Source organism: Puma concolor, chromosome A2 (genome assembly GCF_028749965.1).
Source record: "Puma concolor isolate L17-30 chromosome A2, mPumCon1.1.hap2, whole genome shotgun sequence".
In the NCBI taxonomy this organism is placed as follows: Eukaryota; Metazoa; Chordata; class Mammalia; order Carnivora; family Felidae; genus Puma; species Puma concolor.
In genome coordinates, this window is record NC_141668.1 from 151,386,544 (window position 1) to 151,410,489 (window position 23,946).

The 23,946-nt window shown below is 44.5% G+C and overlaps 1 protein-coding gene and 1 pseudogene across 4 annotated transcripts in view; one reads left to right on the top strand and one right to left on the bottom strand.

Annotated features, from left to right (window-relative positions):
• The window catches only part of RAD54L2 (RAD54 like 2), a 155,674-nt gene that overhangs the window by 39,797 nt on the left and 91,931 nt on the right, over positions 1–23,946 (bottom strand). For all 4 annotated transcript variants that reach the window (XM_086698081.1, XM_086698077.1, XM_086698078.1 and 1 more), the window contains 15 exons: positions 21,861–22,043; positions 21,602–21,735; positions 20,199–20,395; positions 18,248–18,590; positions 17,384–17,561; positions 15,884–16,135; positions 15,538–15,656; positions 14,072–14,190; positions 11,099–11,198; positions 10,142–10,347; positions 9,564–9,736; positions 8,627–8,823; positions 5,157–5,356; positions 3,994–4,083; positions 1,691–1,783 (listed from right to left, as the gene is read on the bottom strand). In XM_086698081.1, coding sequence (XP_086554207.1) covers positions 1,691–1,783; positions 3,994–4,083; positions 5,157–5,356; positions 8,627–8,823; positions 9,564–9,736; positions 10,142–10,347; positions 11,099–11,198; positions 14,072–14,190; positions 15,538–15,656; positions 15,884–16,135; positions 17,384–17,561; positions 18,248–18,590; positions 20,199–20,395; positions 21,602–21,735; positions 21,861–22,043 — 2,584 coding nt within the window. The remainder of the gene's footprint in view (positions 1–1,690; positions 1,784–3,993; positions 4,084–5,156; positions 5,357–8,626; positions 8,824–9,563; positions 9,737–10,141; positions 10,348–11,098; positions 11,199–14,071; positions 14,191–15,537; positions 15,657–15,883; positions 16,136–17,383; positions 17,562–18,247; positions 18,591–20,198; positions 20,396–21,601; positions 21,736–21,860; positions 22,044–23,946) is intronic.
• LOC112852743 (NHP2-like protein 1 pseudogene) lies at positions 22,948–23,394 on the top strand (annotated as a pseudogene).

Genomic DNA, 23,946 nt, shown 5'->3' on the forward strand with positions numbered 1-23,946 from the left:
ATAGTCTAGATAGCAGGTACTATTATGGAGTTTTAAGCTTTTTAGTGTGATAATGGTGTTGTGGCTAGGAGGAGAATGTCCTTACTCTTAAGAGATGCGTGCTGAAGTACTTAAAGGTAAAATGACACGACATCTTCAGCACTATTTGCAAATAGTTCCAATAATAGGAAGGGAGAAAGAGACAGAAGAAAGTTTATGAGAACAGTAACAGTCATTGGACCTAGATGCAGGGTACATGGGTGCTCACCGTGCTGTTCTTTCAACTTGTCTGGAGGTATGGAAATTTCCATAATAAAAGCTGGAAGCAAGAGCAGTCTAGTGCTCATACTCCACAGAGGAAGGATAGATGAGAGGCACTCCTGTAGAGGGGAACTTGGACAGAGTTCCTAACACTGTTAATGTGCCACATACACACTCTTTGACTTGGCAATCCCACTTCTAGGAATTCATCCTATAGACATACCCACATGACTATGAACCAGTACTGTAAGAGGGGAGTGAAACAATGTAAATGTCCAAGGACAGGGAACTCGGTAATGCGCTGTTATACCCATCTAACAGCATCCTGTGTACACCTTCAATAAGGCACATCTAAAGAAATGGTAAGGAACAAGTACTGAGATACACTAGTGAGTGAAAAAATAAACAGTATAGTATAGTAAGTTAGCATCTGTTTTAAAAAAAAATTTTTTTTTTCAACATTTATTTATTTTTGGGACAGAGAGAGACAGAGCATGAACGGGGGAGGGGCAGAGAGAGAGGGAGACACAGAATCGGAAACAGGCTCCAGGCTCTGAGCCATCAGCCCAGAGCCTGACGCGGGGCTCGAACTCACGGACCGCGAGATCGTGACCTGGCTGAAGTCGGACGCTCAACCGACTGCGCCACCCAGGCGCCCCTAGCATCTGTTTTAAAAATATAGAGGGGGAGCCTGGGTGGCTCAGCCAGTTGGGCGTCTGACTCTTGATGTCAGCTTAGGTCATGATCTCACGGTTTGTGGGTTTGTCAGACTCTGCGCTGACAGTGTGGAGCCTGCTTGGGATTTCTCTCTCTGCTCCTCCCTTGCTTGAGCTCGAGCTCTCCCTCTCTCTCAAAATAAATAAATAAAGTTTAAAATAATAAATAAAAAATAAAAATACAGAGATGGGATGCCTGGGTGGCTCAGTTGGTTAAGTGTCCAACTTCGGCTTAGGTCATGATCTCATGGTTTGTGGGTTCGAGCCCTGTGTTGGGCTCTGTGCTGAGAACTCAGAGCCTGGAGCCTGCTTTGGATTCTGTGTCTCCCTCTCTCTGTCTCTGCTCCTCTCCCACTCACGCTGTGTCTCTCTCTCTCTCTCTCAAAAATAAATATCAAAAAAAAATTTTTTTTAAATACAGAGAAAAGTTACATATGTATACTTAACACACACACACACACACACACACACACACACACACACACACACACACACATTCCTGTACCAAGTATATGTATAATATATCTCTGAAGAAAGCAAATGAGAGTAACACCTTCAGAAAGGAGCAATAGATGGCTGGGAGTGTGGGGGGAGCAAAACTTACTTTTCACTTTACCCCTCTTAAACCTTTTGAATTGTGAACTATATACACGTTATTCAAAAAATTAATTAATTACAAACCAAAACAAACAAACAAATGCCATGCAGGTCAATAGAAAGTAGAAGCCTTATACCTGAGGCAGCCATCCGACCATCTTCTGGGACCTTCGGTTTGCCAGTTGCTCGGACAGCAAAGATCCGCCCATCACTGGTGCGAATGTATGTCCCTAACAAAAAACAGGAGGAAGGCTGCTAGAAGCAGATACACAATCAGCCAACCCTGGGAACCCCAGGCCTAGGCATCGTGGGCTGGGAAACCAGCTATAAAATTAGGTCTTATGCCCTTTCTTGAGATCCCCTGAAATGACAAGTGGACCAATTGAACTGTGGACCCAGTATTATTCATTTACTCCATAAGACTGTGTGACTATGAGGCATTGTTGTAGACACTGAAGAACGTTAAGACAGAAAAGGGACCTGTCTCACAGGGCTCAACCTCTAGAGAAAGAGACAATGATACCAGAAAATATCAGGAAAGATGAAATGCAATGGAGAAAATAAACAGGATGCTGTGAAAGAGAGTAAGTTGGCTGCCTTGGTTCTGGATGAAGTACTCTGGCAGGAGTCCTCTTAATCTGGGAAGAAGGAGCCTCGTTGCCTCAACACCTTCTTCTACCTTGATAGGAATAATTTAAGACCAGCATTCTGTTCCCATAGGGCACAACCCTACCTTCTCTGTTTTTTGATATCAATCTCCTGGAAGGTCAGGGCTGCCTCTGGGCTAGAGGTCAGCAAACTTTTTCTTAAAGGGCCAGCTGGTAAATATTTTTGCCTTTGTGGGCCAAAAGGTCTCTGTTACAACCACTCAACTCTGCTACTATAGATTGAAAACAGCTGGGCATGGCTGTGCTCCAAACATCTTCATTTAGGGACACTGAAATGTGAATTTCATATAATTTTTAGGTGTCACAAAACAGTATTCTTTTGATTTTTTTTTTTAGCCAATTAAAAATGTAAAACCCATGCTTAGCTCACAGTTACAGAATCCAAGCAGGTTGGATTTGGCCCATAGGCCATAGTTTGCTGACCCATGCTTTAGGCTAGGAAGAGTCTGGTAAAGAGGCTGGGTATAATCTTCTCTGTGGGTCATGTACTTCATGGCATCTTTTCCCTGAGCCTAAAAGGTACTTTGACCCAACAGAAGCTAGGGCAAAATCTCCTTGCTAAATAGCCTCAGGGAGCCTCGTAGTAAAGGTTGATATGAATGATAGGTTCAGAATGCATTCTGACAATGTCCAGTCCAGACTTCTCATTCCAGTAATCTCATCTCCGTCTACAGTCTATAAGCAGGACAGAGGCAGTGGACTTTTTAAATTACCACACTCAAAATGTCTGTCATGCAACCCACAGATACTAATTTATCTACCCAATACATTTCCTAATTGAGACCTTCACCCCACTCTGAGCAAGTGGGTAAGACAACATAGCAACATACATGTTAGCTAATAACCCATTCCACAGCTCTTTCCCTCCACTTTTGGTCTCCCTGTGTGCAGTGTAAATGCCAGGCATTAAGCTGTTGTTTAACAAGGCATCCACTTCAAACGCATCTATCTCAAATAAGCCAATTGCACCTGTATGACAGCTACTAACTAAACAAGTAGATAAGGAACCAGACTGTGCCTACCCATGAAGTTCCCCTTTTAGAAAGCCCAGAGTAACCCAGAAAATTGAACCCTGAGTGACCCTGCTTTTCCTTTCCCATTCCCTAATTCCTGCTCTTACGTTTTAAATTTACCAATAAAGAGTAACCCACAAAACTCTAACCACCCCAACTCCTGGATCCTAATAGAAACCCAGGCCTTCTCTCCCTATTTCTCTACCCATAAACTCATTGTGTGGCCCTAGGGTGCTGTGCACCTACCAGGACCTGTGAGTCATAAACTTTGTTTTTTCAAAGTCCACTGATGGTTGCTGCTGAGGTGCATCATGCAATCACAGTAAGAACCACAGGGCCAGTCCAGTCACCACACTGGCTCTGGGAAATGTCTGTGGGGGCTTGCCATGATTAGTACACCACCAGGTCGTACCCAGGCACTTCTAGCTGATAGCATCACTATCAACACACTGTGATTGATACAAAACATGGTGTCTATTCAAACTCAACTCAAGATTCTCCATAAAAACAAGGACAAAAATACAGGAATGGAGAGACCCTAACTCTCTTCTTTTAAGCCACTGACAGATCTCTTTTGGGCCCACCCCAACTCTGCTAAGCTCCTAGAAATGCTTCTTCTCATGCTTCCTCCACATGTGACATTTTTACATAGGACGATTCCTATCCTCCCTCTAGCTCAGGCCATATATATTTATTCTGCTTCCCAGTCCCACACTCTGAACCAAAAGTAGAGGATGGGCCCTGTGGTCGGGCTCTTACCTTTCGTCCCACGGATGATGTGAATGCTCTCACCAGCATTAATTCTCGCCTGTACATCTGTGGAGCTGTTGAGTCCAGGAATAACAATATCTAGTGAAGATACAGACCTCAGATTTAGATTACCTGACTGAGAAGGGAAGAAGATGCAAAGTCCGTGTCTACCCCTGTTCCTCAATGGCTTCCCTAAAGCCTCTCAGTGGAGCAGAGGTCTGAACCAAGGGAGGAGAAGCAAGCAGGGCCTCCTCTCACAGTTGCCTAGCAAAGAATACTGTGAGAATGAGAACCTTTTAAAAAATCTGATCATCTTTCTGATCAATTTCCCTTGATTTAATTAAAAATTCATAGTTTTAGTTTGGAAAAAGTTCTAGTTCAAATGATTATTTCTATATTTGTTTGTTGTCCTCCTCTCTAAGCCATCTGAATCCATCTGCTCCACATCACTTTAGGCTCCAAAAGTGGCCTCATCCTCTTCCTTGCTGGCATTACTCCACACCTAACTAAAGAATAAAACGTATGTTTGAGAATCAGCAGAAGTAGGATTATAAGGGGCTCGCTTTTTGTCTTTAGTCATTTCACAATTTTTTATAATGGACACATATTATTTTCATACTCAAAAATCTAAGGTATTTTTATTCCAATTTATGTACCGTGAATATTTCTAGGTAATAAGATGAAAAACAGCTCCATGAAATGCTTTCCTTCCCAAAGAACCAACTGCAGAGAGAGACGGGTTGCCAGCCTCCTACCACTGGCCCACCATGCTCAATTCACATCAAACTCACAAAGAAAGAAGCAAGTGACATTCAGGTATTCTAATTAATTAGGGAAGTTGACAGTTTATACCCAGCTGACCCTACAGTCAGGCAGGACTCAACACATTCACACCTCTCAGACCAACTCTGTGTTCCCGTGAAATTTCCACAATCTCTACAGTGTCTATCCTACATATCACATTTAAGAAAACCCAGTTCCATGTTAGAATTCTTAAGATATTCCATTAGAATGCAAATTCCTCAAGATCAGGGACTATTCTCTATTTTTACCCACAGTGCCAGTGTAGTAAGGCCTAGAATATAAAAGGTGTTTAATAAATACCTCCTGAATGAACAAAGTAAGTTTAAAAGGGATAGGCAGCCCTGGAAGAGGACCTAGGAGTTCCCAACCTGTTGTGGTGACCACCTTCTGCACAAGGACCCCCGCGCGCTGTAGGTAGTTGATCGGGAAGTTCATGGCTGGATTTGTGCTGGAGGCAGAGCTTACACTGCCTCCCAGTGGGACATGCCGGGGCATCATGGGGATGGGGGTGGACTGCACAGGACGAACACTGGCCACAGGCTTCTCATCACTCTTCAGTGTTGGCTGCCTGTGAGAGAAAGACAAACACACTAAGAGACTTTAGCCGAACAGCCCTTTCTGCAAAGGCTGCAGAGTTTCTCCAGACTCCCCCATTCTACAGTGCCCCCATTCTCAGCTGCTACTGAGAAGAACCAGAAAAACCTGCAGAGTATGGCCAATTCAAAAGGAGACTAGAAGCAGGACTGAGACAGAGTGGCAATGAGACATACAGCCTCTCAGAGTCAAAGAAGAATCAGATGTCAGCAGAATAATACCTTTTTGGAGATCTGAGGTGACATTTGCTCCTCTAGAATTTGGACTGTCTACATACATTAGGGATTAGTCCTTGGAGGGAAGTTAGGAAAAGGTAAAGATGCAATAAGGGAGAAGAAATTCTTCAGAACATAGTGCATGCCAAGTTGAAGGCAAAGGGGTGTAATTTTCCCCACTCACCCAGGAAAAGGCATGTAATGCCACATGTTCAGGTGATCTTGAGAGAGCACATGTTCAACATCAACCATCTTTATTCTCTGGAACCTCTAGTTTCTTTTTTTAAAAAAAATTTTTTTTTTTCAAACGTTTATTTATTTTTGGGACAGAGAGAGACAGAGCATGAACGGGGGAGGGGCAGAGAGAGAGGGAGACACAGAATCGGAAACAGGCTCCAGGCTCTGAGCCATCAGCCCAGAGCCTGACGCGGGGCTCGAACTCCCGGACCGCGAGATCGTGACCTGGCTGAAGTCGGACGCTTAACCGACTGCGCCACCCAGGCGCCCCTGGAACCTCTAGTTTCAATAAGTAATGCAGACACCTCTCTCCTCCACATTACACTTCATTGGGCTCCTCCTGGGGCCAATGTCCAAAGTACTCCTCTAGTCATGACCACTACAAAAGCAGCGGCAGCCAAAACGCTGTTCACAGAACCCGGGTCTCTGAATGGCACACAGCCTGAATGGACAGCCTGAGCACCGCTGTGCATCTTATGCCAGCATGCCAAATGTTACCCGATGGTCAATGATGCACTCCTCATTCTTCACTTTCCTTTCAAATGAATGTTGGTACCTTGAGAAGACTACTCCTGATTTAAGATTTTTGAAATTAAGACCCTGTCTCTAAGCTTTCTGAAATTTGTGCCTTTGGTCTTCAGTCTTGGGGGGAAGACCTCCTTGGACTGGTATATTCTTTCTTACCTGACCGAAGAACATTGCTCTGAGGTTGCTACAGGCAATTTTGGGTAGCCCTCTGGGCCCTGTGGACTCCTGTATTCCTAGATAGGCCATAGAGCACAGTAAGCTCTATGTCTCATTTCCTATGCTCTATGTCTGAGTCTCATTTCCTCAGTCTGCCCAGGGTGGCTTTGCAGGAGCTAGCAGGGCTAGCAGCCCTGGTCAGATGCCAGTGGGAGTCTTCCTAGAATTCAAAGTCAGATCAGGGTAAAAGTCAGGGTAACAGGAATCTAGCCTAAGCTCCCTACTCTGCAGGGGTTGAAGCAAGGAAATTGGGCAGAAAGCCCTCCTCACATATACCCAGACAGGAGGAAGAATCAACAGGATCATGGTATGGCTCATCAAGTGCTGTGAGAGGCTAGTGCCTCCCATAGAACCAGAGATGGGCCACAAAAGCCCACAGCCCAGCCCATTTGTCACATCTTCCCCCAACATGGCTTTTTTCTCACTGGGTTCAGGCTTACTCCATTCCTGTTGCTTCATGGGGAAGCCCAGAAAAGAGAAAAAAACAGGTGGAGGACAAGAAAGGAGAACATTCCCAGGCAATAGTATCTTGGAAAATGACACAGAAATAAAGTCTGAAGGCTTTGAAAGAGAGTAACATTTTTCTTGAAAGCATCTTGTACATAAAAAGTAGCAAATTTGGAGCACCTGGGTGGCTCACTCAGTTAGGCTTCTGACTTTGGCTCAGGTCACCATCTCACGGTTCATGAGTTCAAGCCCCGCCTCAGGCTCTGTGCTGACAGCTCAGAACCTAGAGCTGCTTTGGATTCTGTGTCTTCCTCTCCCTGCCCCTCCCCTGCTCATGCTCTGTCTCTCTCTCAAAAATAAACATTAAAAAAAAAAAAGAGTAGCAAATTTACTCACCAAAAATTAGTCTTAAGTAAAATTTACATGGTTTCATTTCCCTTAGAACCTCATTTGTCAAGTTTTTTTTTAACACGTAATCTTCATAGGAAAAAAGTTTTAGGGGCACCTGGGTGGCTCAGTCCGTTAAGCATCCAACTTCACCTCAGGTCATAATCTCAAGGTTTGTGAGTTCAAGCCCCGCGTTGGGCTCTGTGCTGACAGCTCAGAGCCTGGAGCCTGCTTCTCATTCTATGTCTCCCTCTCTCTCTCTCTGCCCTTCCCCACTTGTGCTCTGTCTCTCAAAAATAAATAAAGGTAAAAAAAACTTTTAAAAAAAGGATAATAAAACAAAAAAATTTTTTAATGCAAACCACTCAATCAGGCAGTCAATCTGGTAAGGCCTATGAAGTACTTTGCCTTAAAATGAAAAAAATTAAGCATAGATAATGTTTTGTAATTTCTTACAAAGAAGCTCTTTGCTTAGCAACTAGCTTCTATCATGTTCATACTTTGGAAGCTGTTCTCAAGAAAAAGATTTTTTTCTCAGAATTGTGGCACAGCCACACAATGAAAATCCCATTAAGAGCAGCAGAATTCCTTGACTGCAATCCAAGACCCGCAAAAGACCTGGCCTTCACCCTTGAACTTCACTGCTTAAGCAAGATCTAAGACTAAGGCGCTACAGATATGAAGGCAGCTGTGTGGGAGGGGTGGGCCTCTGTGTCTTGGGAAGCTGCACCTCTCCAGGAGTCTAGAAGGACTCTTCTGAGTCACAAAGCCAGTAGGTCACTCTTTCAGCCAGAGCCACTTAAAACACCAGGGCTGCTGAACTGCTTTGGAACCTCATCCAAGAGCAGAACCTGTCGGTTCACAACAGCCAGCAAGCAAGTTATAGGCTCTCCCTTTGTTTAAAACAGAACCAGTCAGGGCTCAACCTGGGTGGCTCAATTGGTTGAGCGACCAACTTCGGTTCAGGTCATGATCTCATGGTTTGTGAGTTCGAGCCCCGTGTCGGGCTCTGTGCTGACAGCTCAGATCCTGGAGCCTGCTTCTGATTCTGTGTCTCCCTCTCTCTCTGCCCCTCCCCCACTCATGCTCTGTCTCTCTCTGTCTCAGAAATAAACATAAAAAAAAATTTTTTTTTTAATTTTTTAAAAACAGAACCAGTCAAAAGGTTTGGGCCTGGCCCAGCAGCAGGCCTTCCTCCCCTTTCAGTGACTCACCAGTTTCTCTGACTGAAAGCAGGGATGCTGGTCAGGTTCTGGTCGCTTGCAGGGTAATACTGCGCATACGATGGGCGGGTATAGGGGACGGATGTGCGCTTGTCTTCCTCATAGCTTTTCTTTGCTGCTTTTTTCTCAGCCTTGGTCAGCTTGTGATCCTTTCGGTTAAGGAGCAGTGACTCATGCTCAAAAGGCTCCTGGGGACACAGGAGGACATTGATTTAATTATCAGTCTGTGCCAACACAACTGATATACAATGAGGCTTACTCTGAAACTGAGAAAGGGCTGGCTATCTCCAGCACTCGCAAAGAGCCTGCTTACAGACACATAAGCAGGTTTACTGTCTTTTTGTCAAGAGTATAACTCACAACTTTAACCCAGCCCCACCTTTAGATAGCCCAAATCTGCCTTCTATATTAAAAGGATGGGAGAGGGGCGCCTGGGTAGCTCAGTCCATTAAGCATCCAACTCTTAATCTCAGCTCAAGTCATGATCTCATGGTTTGTGAGATGGAGCCCCGCGTTGGGCTCCACACTGACTGTGTGGAGCCTGCTTGGGATTTTCTCTATCTCCCTCTCTCTCCTTGGCTCACACGGGTACAGCACGTATGCTCACTCTCTCTCTCTTCCAAAATAAATAAACACTTAAAAAATAAAAGGATGGGAGAGTTCAGAGAATTACTAGACTACATTTCTAGAACTTTACCCCTTCTTTCTGCTAGGAAAAACTCACACTGGACAAATTATTCCACATGGCTGAGCTGAGCACTGCTAGAATAAGACTGGGGTGGAAAACTTCACAGGGTAAGGAGAGAACCAGATGAGTTCAAGTCTTCTGTATGAAACAAAGTTTCAGATGAAGGAAAGTAGTTTGCCAGACAAGCTTCCCTGAGTGGAGACTGCTGTACTGGGAACTGCATGCATCCCAGGCTCTCACCTTGGTGATGAGGTGAGGGTACTTCAGACAGGCAAGTTGGAGTACTGGCTCCTTGATCCCCTTTATGTTCAAGGATGCTTGGGGAGCTGGCTCCTTCTCAACAAAGTGCAGTAGGTTCTCCACCTCCTTCCGGGTAAAGTTCAGCATTGGATTGAGATCATCCACCACCCGATCTAGAAGCGATAAGACATAGAGAAAGTCAGTATGTGGCAGAGAAGACTGCAAAAGCACAGCTACAAAGGTTGGCAGACAAGAGAGGTTGTGGTTGGTATAACTGTCACTAATATCTAAACTACCTCAGTCCATCCCATATTTGAAAGTCAAAGACCAGGTCTGAGGCCCTGGTGAAATGGAAATATCATAAGAGAAACCTGTATACCTACACTCAGTTCTTATCATTAAACCTGTCCAGGACAAGTTGAGGTCAATCACCTCTTAAGCAATTATTTGAATCAGAATGAGATGGGAGGAACTGCTGACTTTCTGTGATTCAAAGCTTACCTGTGTTCCTACAACCTGGCTCTCCCCTCCCACCACTGATACAATAAGGATAATATTGTGCCTGAAAGATGCCCTACCTGACATGCCCTGCTTGGAAATTTGTCGGTCATAGATCTTCTTTTCAAGGGTGAAATCAGCCACAAGGCGATAGATGTGACAGGGCTTTTTCTGGCCATAACGGTATACCCGACACACTGCCTGGGCATCATGGCAAGGGTTCCAAGAAGCATCAAACACCACCACTCGGTTGGCACCGATCAGATTCACACCCAAGCATCCAGCCCTGTAAAACACAAGCCAACAGTCACAGAACCTTTCGTTTTAAAGACCATTTTCAAACTGAAATTTGACTGTGACTGATAGCCCCATATCACCTCCTTTGTTCTAAGCATGACATACTGGAGGATTGTACTCTCCTGCTGATGAACAGTACATTGCTCAAGCACTGAAAAGTATGCCCTGAAAATCCAAAACAGAAGTGTTGACCAGTTTTGAAAGAAAACCCACTCTCTCTCCTCTGTAATTAGTAAGGCCCCTGCATCCTGGCCCCAGAGTGATGTCACTTGGTGAAGGGAAACCTCTGCATACAGATGTTTCTGGTGTGTTTAGTCTAACAGCTTAGGAAAATGACTAGTTCACACCCATCAAGGGCATTCTGATGGCAGAACACAGCACAGCCTTCAAGCTGCTTGGCATAACACAAATAATGCCATAGCCTTTTACAGTTACATTACACTTTCTGCTTTTTAAAGCACTTTCACATTAATCCCATCATCTAAGACTCAGAATACTCCTGAGAGAAAAGCTAAGTATGACTATTATTAATGAAGGGCTCAAAGAACTTTGTGACACTATCATGATGACTACCCTTCTAACACAACTTCCTTTTGGGGTCCCCTCTCTGACTTCAAAAACAAGTCACAAACCCGAGCAGATCTCTTCTGATGAAACTTGGATGAGCCTTTGGGTACCTGCCCACGTGGCTAGCTGCCCTGAATACAGCCCTCTGACCTCCGCTCTCAGGATCCACTCACCTTGTGGACAGAAGGAATAGCCAGGTGGTGAGGTTGCTGGGATCATTGAACTGATTAATGAGCCGCTCCCTCTCAAAGGCAGGGGTGCTACCATCTAGCCCTAGGACAGAAGGAAAACCACAAGAAATGGACATATAAGGGCACGGGTACACAGTAAAATCACTGGGCAAATGTATTTTTAAAACAAAACAACTACACTACAGTATTCTGATTCCACCCCCATGGACATTCCATGGGTCTACAGTGAGTCCCAGGCACCTATAATTTTCAAATATCGCCATGTGCAACAAGGATTACAAACTATGTTTCTCCCTTTAATAGACAAACTAATTCTAAGGTCAAGGTTCCTAGACTTTAGATTGCATAAGAACCACTCTAAATACGGAAGCTTGGTAAAAGCTGGCTCAGGGTGACCTCTCTACCTCAGTCCTGTAAATCCTGGTGAGTGCAGAAGGACTAAGAGTTCTGTGTTGTGATATGGATGTTGTCCCTCCACCAGGAATTTGCATTGTTAACAAACTCGTATGATTAAGAGCTTACTATAAGGAGACATTAAAAAGAATAGATCTGGGGCAGTGGGATGGGGCATATGGATGAAAAGAAGGAAGTTCAAAGGAAGGGGAAAAAGTAACCTTCAATTAAGAAGCATGAATAACAGCAAAGAAAACAATCAACAAAACTAAAAGGCAATCTACAGAATGGGAGAAGATACTTGCAAATGACATATCGGAGAAAGGGCTAGTATCCAAAATCTATAAAGAACTTATCAAATTCAATACCCAAAAACACCAAAAAAATTCAGTTAAGAAATGGGCAGAAGACATGAACAGACATTTCTCGAAAGCAGACATACAAATTGCTTAAGACACATGAAAAAATGCTCAACATCACTCATCATCAGGGATGATTAAAACCACAATGAGATACCACCTCATACCTGTCAGAATGGCTAAAATTAATAACTCAGGAAACAACAGATGTTGGCATGGATGCAGAGAAAGGGGAACACTCTTACACTGTTGGTGGTAATGCAAATTGGAGCAGCCACTCTGGAAAAGAGTGTGGAGGTTCCTCAGAAAGTTAAAGATAGAACTACCCTACAACCTAGCAACTGCACTACTCGGTATGTATCCAAAGGATACAAAAATATTGATTCAAAGGGGCACAAGCAAAAAAAAAAAAGGGGGGGGGACATGCACCCCAATGTTTATAGCAGCATTATCAACAACAGCCAAATTATGGAAAAAGCCCAAATGTCCACTGACTGATGAATGGATAAAGAAGATGTGGTTTGTATGTATGTAACATACAATGGAATACTACTCAGCAATGAAAAAGAATGAAATCTTGCCATTTGCAACATGGATGGAGCTGGATGATATTATGCTAAGTGAAATAAGTCAGAGAAAGACAAATACCCCATGATTTCATTTATATGTGTAATTTAAGAAATAAAACAGATGAACATAGGGAAGGAAAAATAAAATAAGATAAAAACAGAGAAGGAGTCAAACCTAAGAAACTCTTAACTATAGAGAACAAACTGAGGGTTGCTGGCAGGGAGGTGGGTGGGGGATGGGCTAAATGCATGATGAGTATTAAGGAGGGCACTTGTGATGAGCACTGGGTGTTGTATATAAGTGATGAATCACTAAGTCACTCCTGAAACTAATACTACCCTTAACTAACTTGAATTTATATAAAATCTTAGAAGGAAAAAAAAAAAAAAAAAAAAAGGCAGCAGCAGCATGAATAAGAGAGGAGGGGCTACATTTGTCACCCTAGGGAAAAGAGAGAAAAGGACAAAGCTAAGGAGATGAAATACCACATGGAGGACTGGATGATGACTGTTATAGGAAGTATCAGTTTAATTGGTATTAGAGGCTCTTTCAACTGGCACCCCAACCTACCTTTCCAACCTGAGTTCCCACAGTTCCCAAGCATAACTCGGCATTGGGTCTTCCTACCACCCATGAACCTCTATTCTCTAAATACTTCCTTTAGGCCAGTGTTTCTCAACAAGGGTTATTTCCTTGCCCTCCCACCCTACAGGGGACAGTTGGCAGCGTCTGGAGACGTTTTTGGATGTTATAACTGGGTGGATGCTACTGTCATCTAATGAATAGCGACCAGGGACGCTACTAAAAGTCCTACAATGCACAGGACAGCACCCCCTTGCTGCACCCCCCCCCCCCCCCCCCCGCCCAACCTACAAAAAGAATTATCTGGCCCAAATGTCAATATCTGGACAGTAAGTACATGAGGTTAATATTTCTCAACTTTTGTTTTTCATGACCACCCCCTTTAAGAAGCCTTTTTATACATTTTTTTTCCCCAACTGAAACGTCCCTCATGAAAATTTAAATGCCACAGATATACTGTATATGTTTATTTACTGGATGCCTATTTGAGCTTTATATTTTTGAAAAGTTAAGTTTTTTTGTCCCCTCAAGAACCAATTTTCACCCTCTTAGGGATACTATCTCCCCTGTACAGAATGCATGATCATGGCCTATATTCACTCTGTTGCTTCTTCCTAGAATGATCTTTGGGCCACACTAACTCTGTATATTCAAATTCTCCCCATCTTTACCAGTCTACTGCAAGTTCTGCCTCCTCCAGGAATCCTTCTCCAATCATCCTTCCCACAATGATTCTATTCTCCTTAGAACCTATAAGGGCACTCGATCAGTGCTGCTTTGTATTTGTCTTGGAGTTGCTGTATCTCAGATGAAGACAAGGTTTATGTCTTCTACTTCTCTGCTCTCCCCGTATCTTGCCCAAGCTCCCCAGCCCCTAGTACAGTGCCTCACACATAGCAGCTTGCTCTCAATACCTCCCTGCTTTTGGTTACTCCGGATACTCCTACACATTTGGTGGAGAACGGAGTAGAAGACAAAAATGCAGAGAAGGAAAGGAAAGCCTTAAGCAGACCCTGCCAAGGCTCCAGAAACAAAGCAGCAGTGAACTCACGGAAGTAGCTGACGTTTCGAACCCACTTCTGTACTCCTTGCCCATCAGCACCAGGTAGACAGGGCACTTCTCGTTTCCCTAGGAATTCCTCGATGAGAGCCAAAGTGGAAAGGCTCTGGCTGGAAGGGACAACATTTGGTTCAGAAGGCTCCCAGACCCAAGGGAATCTTGTTCCCCAGTGGACTCACAATCATATATAGCCTTCTGACAGTGGGAGCTCCCAGAACCTGCTCCCCATAAGAGGTAACCCCACAAAGAACCACTAGGGGTATTCTCCCTAGCTCATAATGGGAGCAGAGTCGTCCATACACTTATCACCACCCCCACTAAATTTGCTACCCTATTACTTCCTCAATTCTTCCTCAATTACTTCCCCTAAATTCTGGGGTTTAGCTCAGTACATAGTAACAAATAGCATCAGCATTAAAAACCAACGTTACATACGTTAGATCTAACTACAGGCCACAATCAAAATTATGGGTCTTACTAGGGCTTTCAAGTTATAAAGAGAAGCAGTCTCCTCAGAAGTGATATATAAAACCAGCGGAACACTAAACTCTCCCCCAGTTAGAATTACCGCTCTCCTCTCAACGTGTGCCACACATGGAAACCTTTACTCTGAGGCTCCCAAGATACCCCTTAGCTCTCATGGGGGCATAATCTATCCAGAGCAAAAAGAAAGTATGTCTGTTTGAAAGAAAATATGTCTGTTTCCCTGAAGAGTCAAGCCTTGATGGAACTCAAAACTCTGGCCACAGAATGTAACTCTGGAACAAATCATATTACTTATTTGACCTTACATACAAAGCAACAAAAAAAAAAAAAAAAATTTTTTTTTTTTTAAGTAGACTCCACACCCAGCGTGGGGTTTGAACTCACAACCCTGAGAGCAAGTGTCACCATGCTCTACTGACTGAGCCAGCCAGGTGCCCTCCTCCTTAATTGTTTTTAATTAAAAAAAAAAAAAAAAAAAAAAAAAAAAAGGCTGGGGAGGGACCGAAGCAGATTAGATCAGAGGTCAGCAAATGTTTTCTGGAAAAGGCCAGATACTAAATATTTTTAGGCTTTGCAGACCACATTCAGTCTGTTGAATCCCCTTCTTCTTCTTCTTCTTCTTCTTCTTCTTTTAAAACATTTAAAAATGTAAAAACTAGCTTTCAGGCAAGCCACAGGCCAGATCTGATGTGGGCCACAATATGAAGGGTTAGACTATGACTCCAATGTCAGCCTAGGGTTTTAAACAGTTCTCTGCAGAGAAATCACATTGGGCAAAATAAGAAACTCCAAGAATGAGATGAAATGCAAGAAGGTCCTCACAAGAAGCACTGGTTTGCAGAGGCATGAAAACAAAACAAAACCAAACAAAAAAAAAAAGGAGCTGGGGTTACCCCAGACAGTCTTACTCTGTAGGGGCTATGTCACTCTACTATAGATACACAGTAATACTAGGGAATTTCTCTTCCTACCTGAACACGAGAATCTTGTCCCCAAGCTTCACACTTTCCTCAATCAGGTGGAAAAGCAATACCATTTTGGGAGAGTTCTCTAAGACCCCAGTCTGGTAATTAGTCAAAAGGTCCTTGGCCTGCAATAGAGAAATGAGGCAGCTTAGAGAAGGTCCGTGGCCAGATCACTAGAAATAAAATTCACTCCTTCCAAGGCAGAAGCTCATGGGCAACCTTTATAGTTCCCTGCAGAGACTTGGCAGCACAATGCATTGTACAGCCCCCACCCTCTTCCCACATAGGCTTTGCTTTGTACCATCCCTTCTCAGCAGTGGTTTATGGGCATAGAAGTTTCTGCTTGACTCACCCATTCATATGTGACAATGTTGTTGCCTCGCTCCTGGAAAGGGTTGAAGCCAACCCCTTGTAGGAATTTGCTATTGGTTGCTTCTCCCATTGAGGAAGCCAAGGTGCTGTCCTCCCCCTTGCCTTTTGTTCCCTGTGATGGGCAGCGAGCACTAGTCCCAGCTGAGCCAAGTTCTTCCACATCTAGGTCCTGCTCATTGGCCAGACTCTCCTTCTGAAGGGCTTCATACAGCACATCCGGGTGATTCCAGATCTGGAGTTCAAGTTAAAGGGGAAATGACACAGGGCAGAGAACAAGCTAAGGGTGTCCCAGAGAGTCAGGAAACATGTACTTGCTGAAACACACACTGGTCCTACAGCATACACTGTCACGCTAAAAATTAAAGTATCTCCAACTCCCTCATAGCCAAAGAGCCTACGCATTCATTTTAACTAACTGTGATCACCATAACACAAGGGGAAGAGTTCATACCAGCAGGCATGCCCATATGCCCATAGGCATAATCAAAAAAGCTGTGTCACAAGCCTTGCATTCTTATTTAAATAAGGGTAAGAATGTCCCTGTTTCACTGTGTGGCTACAGCCAACTACTGTCTGAAACTACAAAACAAGACCAATCTCTTCCTATGGACAAATGTATCTAACTTACAGATGACCAACCAGAAGTCATTTCAGGGACTGTTCCCAGCAGGAGTTGAGAATTCCTGGGGTGGGGGCAGAGGTGGGGGGATAGGAAGGGTGTGTTGGCACTATAGCATCCTCACAGACCATATCTGCTGTAGATTCCTGGCCCTGGTCTAGGACTGTGGTTACAAAAGAAACATTTTGAAATCCCATCTGCCCCTGACATACTCCTTCAGTTGACTCATTAAAGCAGTGGTCAGTTGGGAATAATACCCAACAGGTTGGCTGACAGCTGTCAAAGAAGCAGGTCCTTCATTAGTCAACAAGAAGCACATACTAAAGATAAGTCAGGGTTCATCAACCTATTCATGAAGTTTAGTGCTAGATACCTGGGCCTTGCTATCCCCAAACCATCTCAAACATTATCAGGATGAAAGAGGTCTCAATCTGATTAAACACAGAATCAAACACAAGGTACCCCAATAACTTGTCTAAGCTATATATTTCTTGAATCTTGATTATGCTAACAGTCAAAAACTGCCCCACAATGTTTTTCCACTACCCCTTTCTCCCAAGTGAAAAAAAATCAGTGAGAAAGGAAGTGATTTCTCAAGTTTGGTACCACAAGTTGACCAGATGAACTACACAACTGCAAGGAGCACCATTTATATCACAGGCTGAGTGGCACCCCCAGGAACTGTGCAGCACACAACCAGCATATTTCTCCTTGGGGCCCCCAGTTCTTCAATGCAGCAAACCAAGGGGGACCCCTGTCACTTTATTCTTCCCTTATCAAGGACTCCTAGCAGGAATAACTTCCTTGGGACCATGTGCAACCTTCATTCATATCTCAGTATTCCCTGAGGCCTCAACACACCTTGCAGCACACACAGAAAGCCTTGAGGGGGTTCAGCCCCAGCCAGCCACTGCTACCACAGTCTCGGAAACGGTCCATGAACTGTGTGTACAAATCTCGCTGGATCTTTGAGAGCCGCACCAGGATCACATTTTCTTCCTTGGCAGGTAGATGAATCTTCAGCACAGTGTGGCCTCTCCTACGAAGGCAGAGATCAGAATCATCAAGCCAGTGTGGCCAGGAGGGGTCAGTGCAGGATAACAAAAGAATCCTGCATTTCTGCCACACCTCCTTTTGAGGATCTCAACATTCACAACAGACTTAGAACAATAAGGATTGGTTTAGCGACCATCAGAAGAAACTCATTTTAAGGATAAGAACTAAAGCAAAGAGGATTGGGTGGCAGAGACCGGGAGCTCCAGGTTCATACTCAGATCTAGGGCTGTTTCTCTAAGCTTTCTGCACATATTCCATCTTAACAAGGAAAAACAAGGAAATTGTTTTAGACCGGCCTAAATACATCTACCGAGATGCTGACACTGGTGAGGCCATGCCCCCGGGAACCAGCATTTCTATGCTTTCAGAGTCAGCAGAAGGCTAGCTCTCTTTTGCTTCTCAGCAAGTAAGGTAGGTATCCCTAGAAACTTCAAAGATTAACTTCTGAGAGAAGTACTTCTAGGCCAAACTTTCAGAGGACTGAAACAGTGGCTATCCATCATTTGTGTGCTATTCAGGAAAAGCTACTCAGTAAAAGGAAAGTTTTACTATCACCCACTAGGGAGGGACCCTCCTGCTGTAACAGTCCCCCTTTGGGACAGCTTTGCATGCCTGTTACACCAATGGGTCTCTGATGGTTCAAAACACAGGGCCCTGAGGATGGCTCACCTCTGCACAAAGCCTTCCAGGAGGCTGTGCAAGACGTGGCTCCGGTACCGCATGAGGCGGACATCCTGAGGCGTGCTGTCAATACACTGCCCATTCAGGATGGGGCGTTCAAACATGTTGCTGAACTCCTGCCGGGTGCCGAGGAAGTCTGGGCGCACAAAGTCCACCATGCACCAGTACTCAATGAGGTTGTTCTGCAGGGGGTACCCGGTCAGCACCACTCGGCGGCGAGAGCGAATGTTCTTCAGGGCCTGTGAGGTGCTGGCCTGGCAGTTTTTGATGCGGTGTCCCTCGTCACAAATCACCACATCAGGGCCAGGGCGGCATAAGGCCTTCTCAAACTCTAGGGAGGGAAGAGGATCCGGAGTCAGAGGGTGAGAGGGCCTGCTCTTAGTCAACAATATGAGAAGTAGGGGTGCACCCTGGAGGAGACAGAAGAAATGAAGGAAGCAGGAAAGCAAGAGTCAGCCCCCATTAGTGAAAGGGAGCCAGCCATCCAGGCTCCTGCGCATTTGGTGTGACACGTTAACCTGGACTATTGACTCTTGCAGTAAATATCTCTTTTCCCTCTTTCCTTTCCTTATCTTTTTTCTTTTTCTCCTTTACACTCAAAGTAAAATACCTCGCATTCCTACCTAGGGCTTATATCAACTGGGTGGCGGAGAGTGTGACTTTATAGACTACCAGCCTAGGATTAAAAATGGGTCTGAGTGAGAGGCACTCAGATGGCTCAGTCGGTTAAGCATCCAACTCTGGCTCAGGTCATGATCTCACCGTTTGTGAGTTTGAGCCCTCCATCAGGCTCTGTGCTGACAGCTCAGAGTCCGGAGCCTGCTTCAGATTCTGTGTCTCCCCTTCTCTCTCTGCCCCTCCCCTGCTCGCCTTCTGTCTGTCTCTCTCAAAAATAAACATTTTTATAAAAAAAACCTTTTTTTTTTTTTTTAAAATGGGTCTAAGTGAGACTGACGGGAATCATCCAGATACTTCAGTCGACTTTCACCATTGCCAGTGTCTCTGCGCCATCTGCAGGCTGGCTGGTGGGGAGCTAGCTAAAGGACAAAATCTTTCTGGAGTTACCTGCCAGTCATTGCTAAATGGCAAGTTCATCCCAGCTCTACCACAGAAGCAAACCTAGCACAAACATAATCTATAGATGGAGAGACCTATAAAATGAAACAGCCTCTGAACCTAAAAAAAACTTTCTTCCCCAAACAGGCAAAGCCCTTAGAAGATGGAGCAGAACTATCACTACGAGAGGAATGACTTTCACTAAAACAAAACAAAACAAAACAAAACAAAACAAAACAAAACACAAACCTGGGATAAATTCTCCTTTTATAAAGTCACAATATCATTATTACTCTGCATATCAGTGATTTAAATACTTTGTAAATATTTTCTTTTTTTTTCAACGTTTATTTATTTTTGGGACAGAGAGAGACAGAGCATGAACGGGGGAGGAGCAGAGAGAGAGGGAGACACAGAATGGGAAACAGGCTCCAGGCTCTGAGCCATCAGCCCAGAGCCCAATGCGGGGCTCGAACTCACGGACCGCGAGATCGTGACCTGGCTGAAGTCGGACGCTTAACCGACTGCGCCACCCAGGCGCCCCGTAAATATTTTCTTAATGCTACCCCAGAACACCTCTAGGATGTGATGAGAGGAAAAGTCACTTTCCTAACTGCTCTGTGAGAGAAACAGGGTCAGATGGGCAGGGGAGTCTCCCTAAGCCAGTCTATGAGTGGCCCACCCAGAATTCCATGACAGGCAAGGAAAGCAGTATCTTCTGAGAGCCAGTGGAGGTCATCCCACCTATCTTAGGGACCTGGATTTCTGGTTCATGACAATACAACTCACATCAATAATCTTCACATCTGACTTGGTGCTACCACAGACACTATTTCTTCCTGAAACACTACCCCTAAGAGTATCCCCAGGATAGGCTACCCACCTCTCCGAAACTCCTGCTGTCGATCTTCCTCATCCAGATCAATGATGACCGGGTGAGAGCGTTTCTTGGTTTTCTTCGATCTACCTGTGGCAAAGGATTTCTTCAGGGTGAGGAGTCTGTACATTTCGTACCCCATCAGTAGTACCCCACCCTCTGATACCCAATCAGCCATCACTTTAGCACGAGCTGCCATTGTCCTGCAAGAGTGAACAGAGAAAAAAATTATTGCTTCCACTGCTCCCCAGAAAGAATTGCTCACAATTAGAGCTGCGTTGATGTACATTCAGAAGTCCTTATTGCCAAGGACTTCAGTGGCAGCACCATAGGGCTTGCTGGCTGCCCCCCTTCCCAGTATCCCAAAGATGCTAACCGCACTGAGGATGGACGGGGAGGTCACCAATGACAGTTAAACATCAGAAAAACGGAAATGCAATGGCACAAGGCAAGCAAAAGTAATGACTCCCTTGGATGTACATGCATGACTACAATTCTACATTTGAGGGAGAATTTCAAATTATTCCCATAACAAACACAAGATAGTAAAAGCAAGGGCAATATTCTGCATTTTACCTTCCCAGGCCCCGATGAGCAAAGAGCTAAAGACAAGCAGTAAAGGAGAAAGGGCAGCAGAGCCCAGATGACACGAAGAGCACAGTCTCTCCACTCCTAAACAACTGAGTCCTGATTCTAATTCATTAACTGCATGTGGACTAACAGTCCTGAAACCCAAGAAAGAAGAGCAGGTGATCAACCACCTAGGGGGCCGCCAACAGTCTCCTCATTTTGATGTATGTGCCAAACATCACAAAAGGCAGCCTCTGGAGAAGAGAAAGTCTATCTTCTCAATTATCCATGCCAACAAGGGGAAAGGGTAGCATGGATGGCTGGCTTGGACCAAGAAATAGCTTTAGAATTTTGGAAATCAAATTGAATGTATAGAATGGAAATATAATTTTATTCAAATCTAAAACAAAAGTTTACCCTTTTCAAAACTTGGAAGTTGTACCAGTAAAGGTCAACTGTAAACAGGGGCTTAAAAGAGACTGCTGATTAGGCTTCTAAGAAAGAGAAATGTAAAAGGTGAAAAGTTAGAAGATGGATAGTTTCATTTCACCATGTTGAATTTTATTACCATTCACATGGGCAAATAGGATGATGTATGCGTATTTTTCAGGATATAAAAGCACCTTCAAGCAGAACATAAGACATTTCCCAAGCTACCTAACTCTGACTTTATTGAAAAACTAGGTAGAGAAAAAATGAGTATCAAGGAATGGGCAGTGGGGGGCAGGGGGGATGACCACATCAAGAAACCAAAAGGAATCTGGGTTAGTGCCCTGATATCCAGATCCTGGAAAGAAGTCTAAAAGGAAAGGGAGAAGAGGAGAGAGTAGGCCACTTACTTGTGCTCATCATTCAAGATGTGAACTTTAAAGAACCGAGGCTGGACTTCTTCAGGCTTGTTGTCAGCTGGAAGGGCTTCAGGTGCTGGAAGCCACATGTTGAACTCTGCCAACCAATTCTGAAGAGTATTAACCTGTCAGAAAGCCAAGTCCAGAAAAAGGATTTTAAGAAACAAGCTCATAGATGAGCTCATCAAGCTGTTTAGTGCCCAGAAAGGCATTAACCCAGAGCTCCTCAGAGGGGTGACTGAACTCTTACCGGCACAATGGCAAGGACAGTTTTGGCTGGCGTGTGGCGGAAGAGGACGTCGATGAAGGAGATCACTTGCAAAGTTTTCCCCAGACCCATGCTATGGGCCAGGATACAGCCAAAGCCACTACTGGTCTTAAACCTCTCCAGGGATTCAACCAGATTATCATACAGGAACCGGATCCCACCAATCTGATAAAGGGCAAACAGAGGCAATAGTTAAAGGAGCTGGCAAAGACCAAGATTCGGTTTTATTCACCTTGGAATTAGAATTAAGTAAAGGAGCAGACACTATACCAGACAGTTGGTGTGGATGGCTACAGAAGTCTCCCTGTACCCTGAATGGTCTATTGGCTGATGACAGTCTTCTTAGAGAAAACACAGAAAATCATTCACCTGGTACAATGGCCTATCTGAGGCAAAAATCTGTAGTACCAAATTCTTTTTTTTTTTTTTAATTTTTTTTTTTTTCAACGTTTATTTATTTTTGGGACAGAGAGAGACAGAGCATGAACGGGGGAGGGGCAGAGAGAGAGGGAGACACAGAATGTGAAACAGGCTCCAGGCTCTGAGCCATCAGCCCAGAGCCCGATGCGGGGCTCGAACTCACGGACCGCGAGGTCGTGACCTGGCTGAAGTCGGACGCTTAACCGACTGCGCCACCCAGGCGCCCCTGTAGTACCAAATTCTTGACAGGGTCTCTCACTCAGCCCTTAGCCACTCACCTCAAGATAGCCCATTCCATAAGGAGTTCTTATTGTGAAGAGTTCTTACATTGAGTCAACCTCTGCCTTCATGGAATCTCCACTCACTGGTTTTGGTTCACAGCTCTGGGTCAACAAAATCTACTCTGCTCCCTCCTATCAGAAAGTTCCTCAGACTTCTGACTCTTACATCTCTTCTGGAACCACTTCCAGAGTCAAATCAATTTCCTAACCAAGGCACTGTCCTGCAAACAGCATCTCAATCAGTCTTGCAGATCTCACAGAAGAAAGCTCAAGAGTATTAAGCCAAGAGATCTGATACCTTTACATGATATGGCAAACCTGAGACTTGCCCTTCCCATTCATCAGAAATCCTGAAGCATCGACTCCTCCTTTCTGGCTGAAGTGTGTGCTCCTGCTCTGACATTGGCTGCACTCCCAGAGTGGTGGCAAGACCATGGAATCACAGAAATGACTGGGGCTGATGTAAATCCAAAGGCCTATCACCTTGCAGACACCCACCTCACCAAGAAACTACTGGACCTTGTTCAGCATCCATGTAACTACAAGCAGCTTCAGGAGCTAATGAAGCCACCAAAATCCTCAACAGAGCCATCTCTCAGTTCATCATGATGGCTGCAGATGCTGAGGCCCTGGAGATCATCCTGCACATTCTGCTGCTATTTGAGGATAAGAATGTGCCTTATGTATTTGTGGGCTCCAAGCAGGCCATGGGGTGGGCCTGTGGGGTGTCCAGGCTTGTCTTCACCTGTTTTATCATCATCAAAGAAAGCTTACAGATGAAGCAGCATATCTAGTCCATTCAGCAGTCCAACTGAAAGGCTCTTAGTCTAAAGAGGCAGCCTCTGCCCCACTCCTCACTGAGTCGTCCCCCTGCGGGGTTGTGTATCATATTGTCTGGATTAGCATGTAGTACTTCCAGCTACCTTCTCTTCCTATATTATACTACTAAATCTGGATTTTGCGTTTTTTGTATTATTTTGTTTTATAGGTTGTTACCCATATATTAATCACCCACCCCAGTCCAATCTCCCATTTTACTCTCTCTGCCATCTTATCCTCCCTTTTGAAAAATGAACTAAATGCTGAGAACAGGCAGAAACAGAGCAGTGACACCATTCAAAGGCAGGGAAGAGCCAGGATAGAGATCTGGTTCTAGCTTTCAGGTGCTAATTTCCCATTGTGTGTAGGACATGATGTATGTAAACACCATTCACTTTGTGTCCCTTGTGCCTGGCATAAAAAATCATTCCATAAGTGTTTGCTCTCTATGGGGATTATGTAGCACTTGGGAAAAAGCATGTATCCTATGAGGTTGTTAGGTGTATGTCCAAGTGTCATGTGCTAATATGCCCCTGCCATTTGCTTTG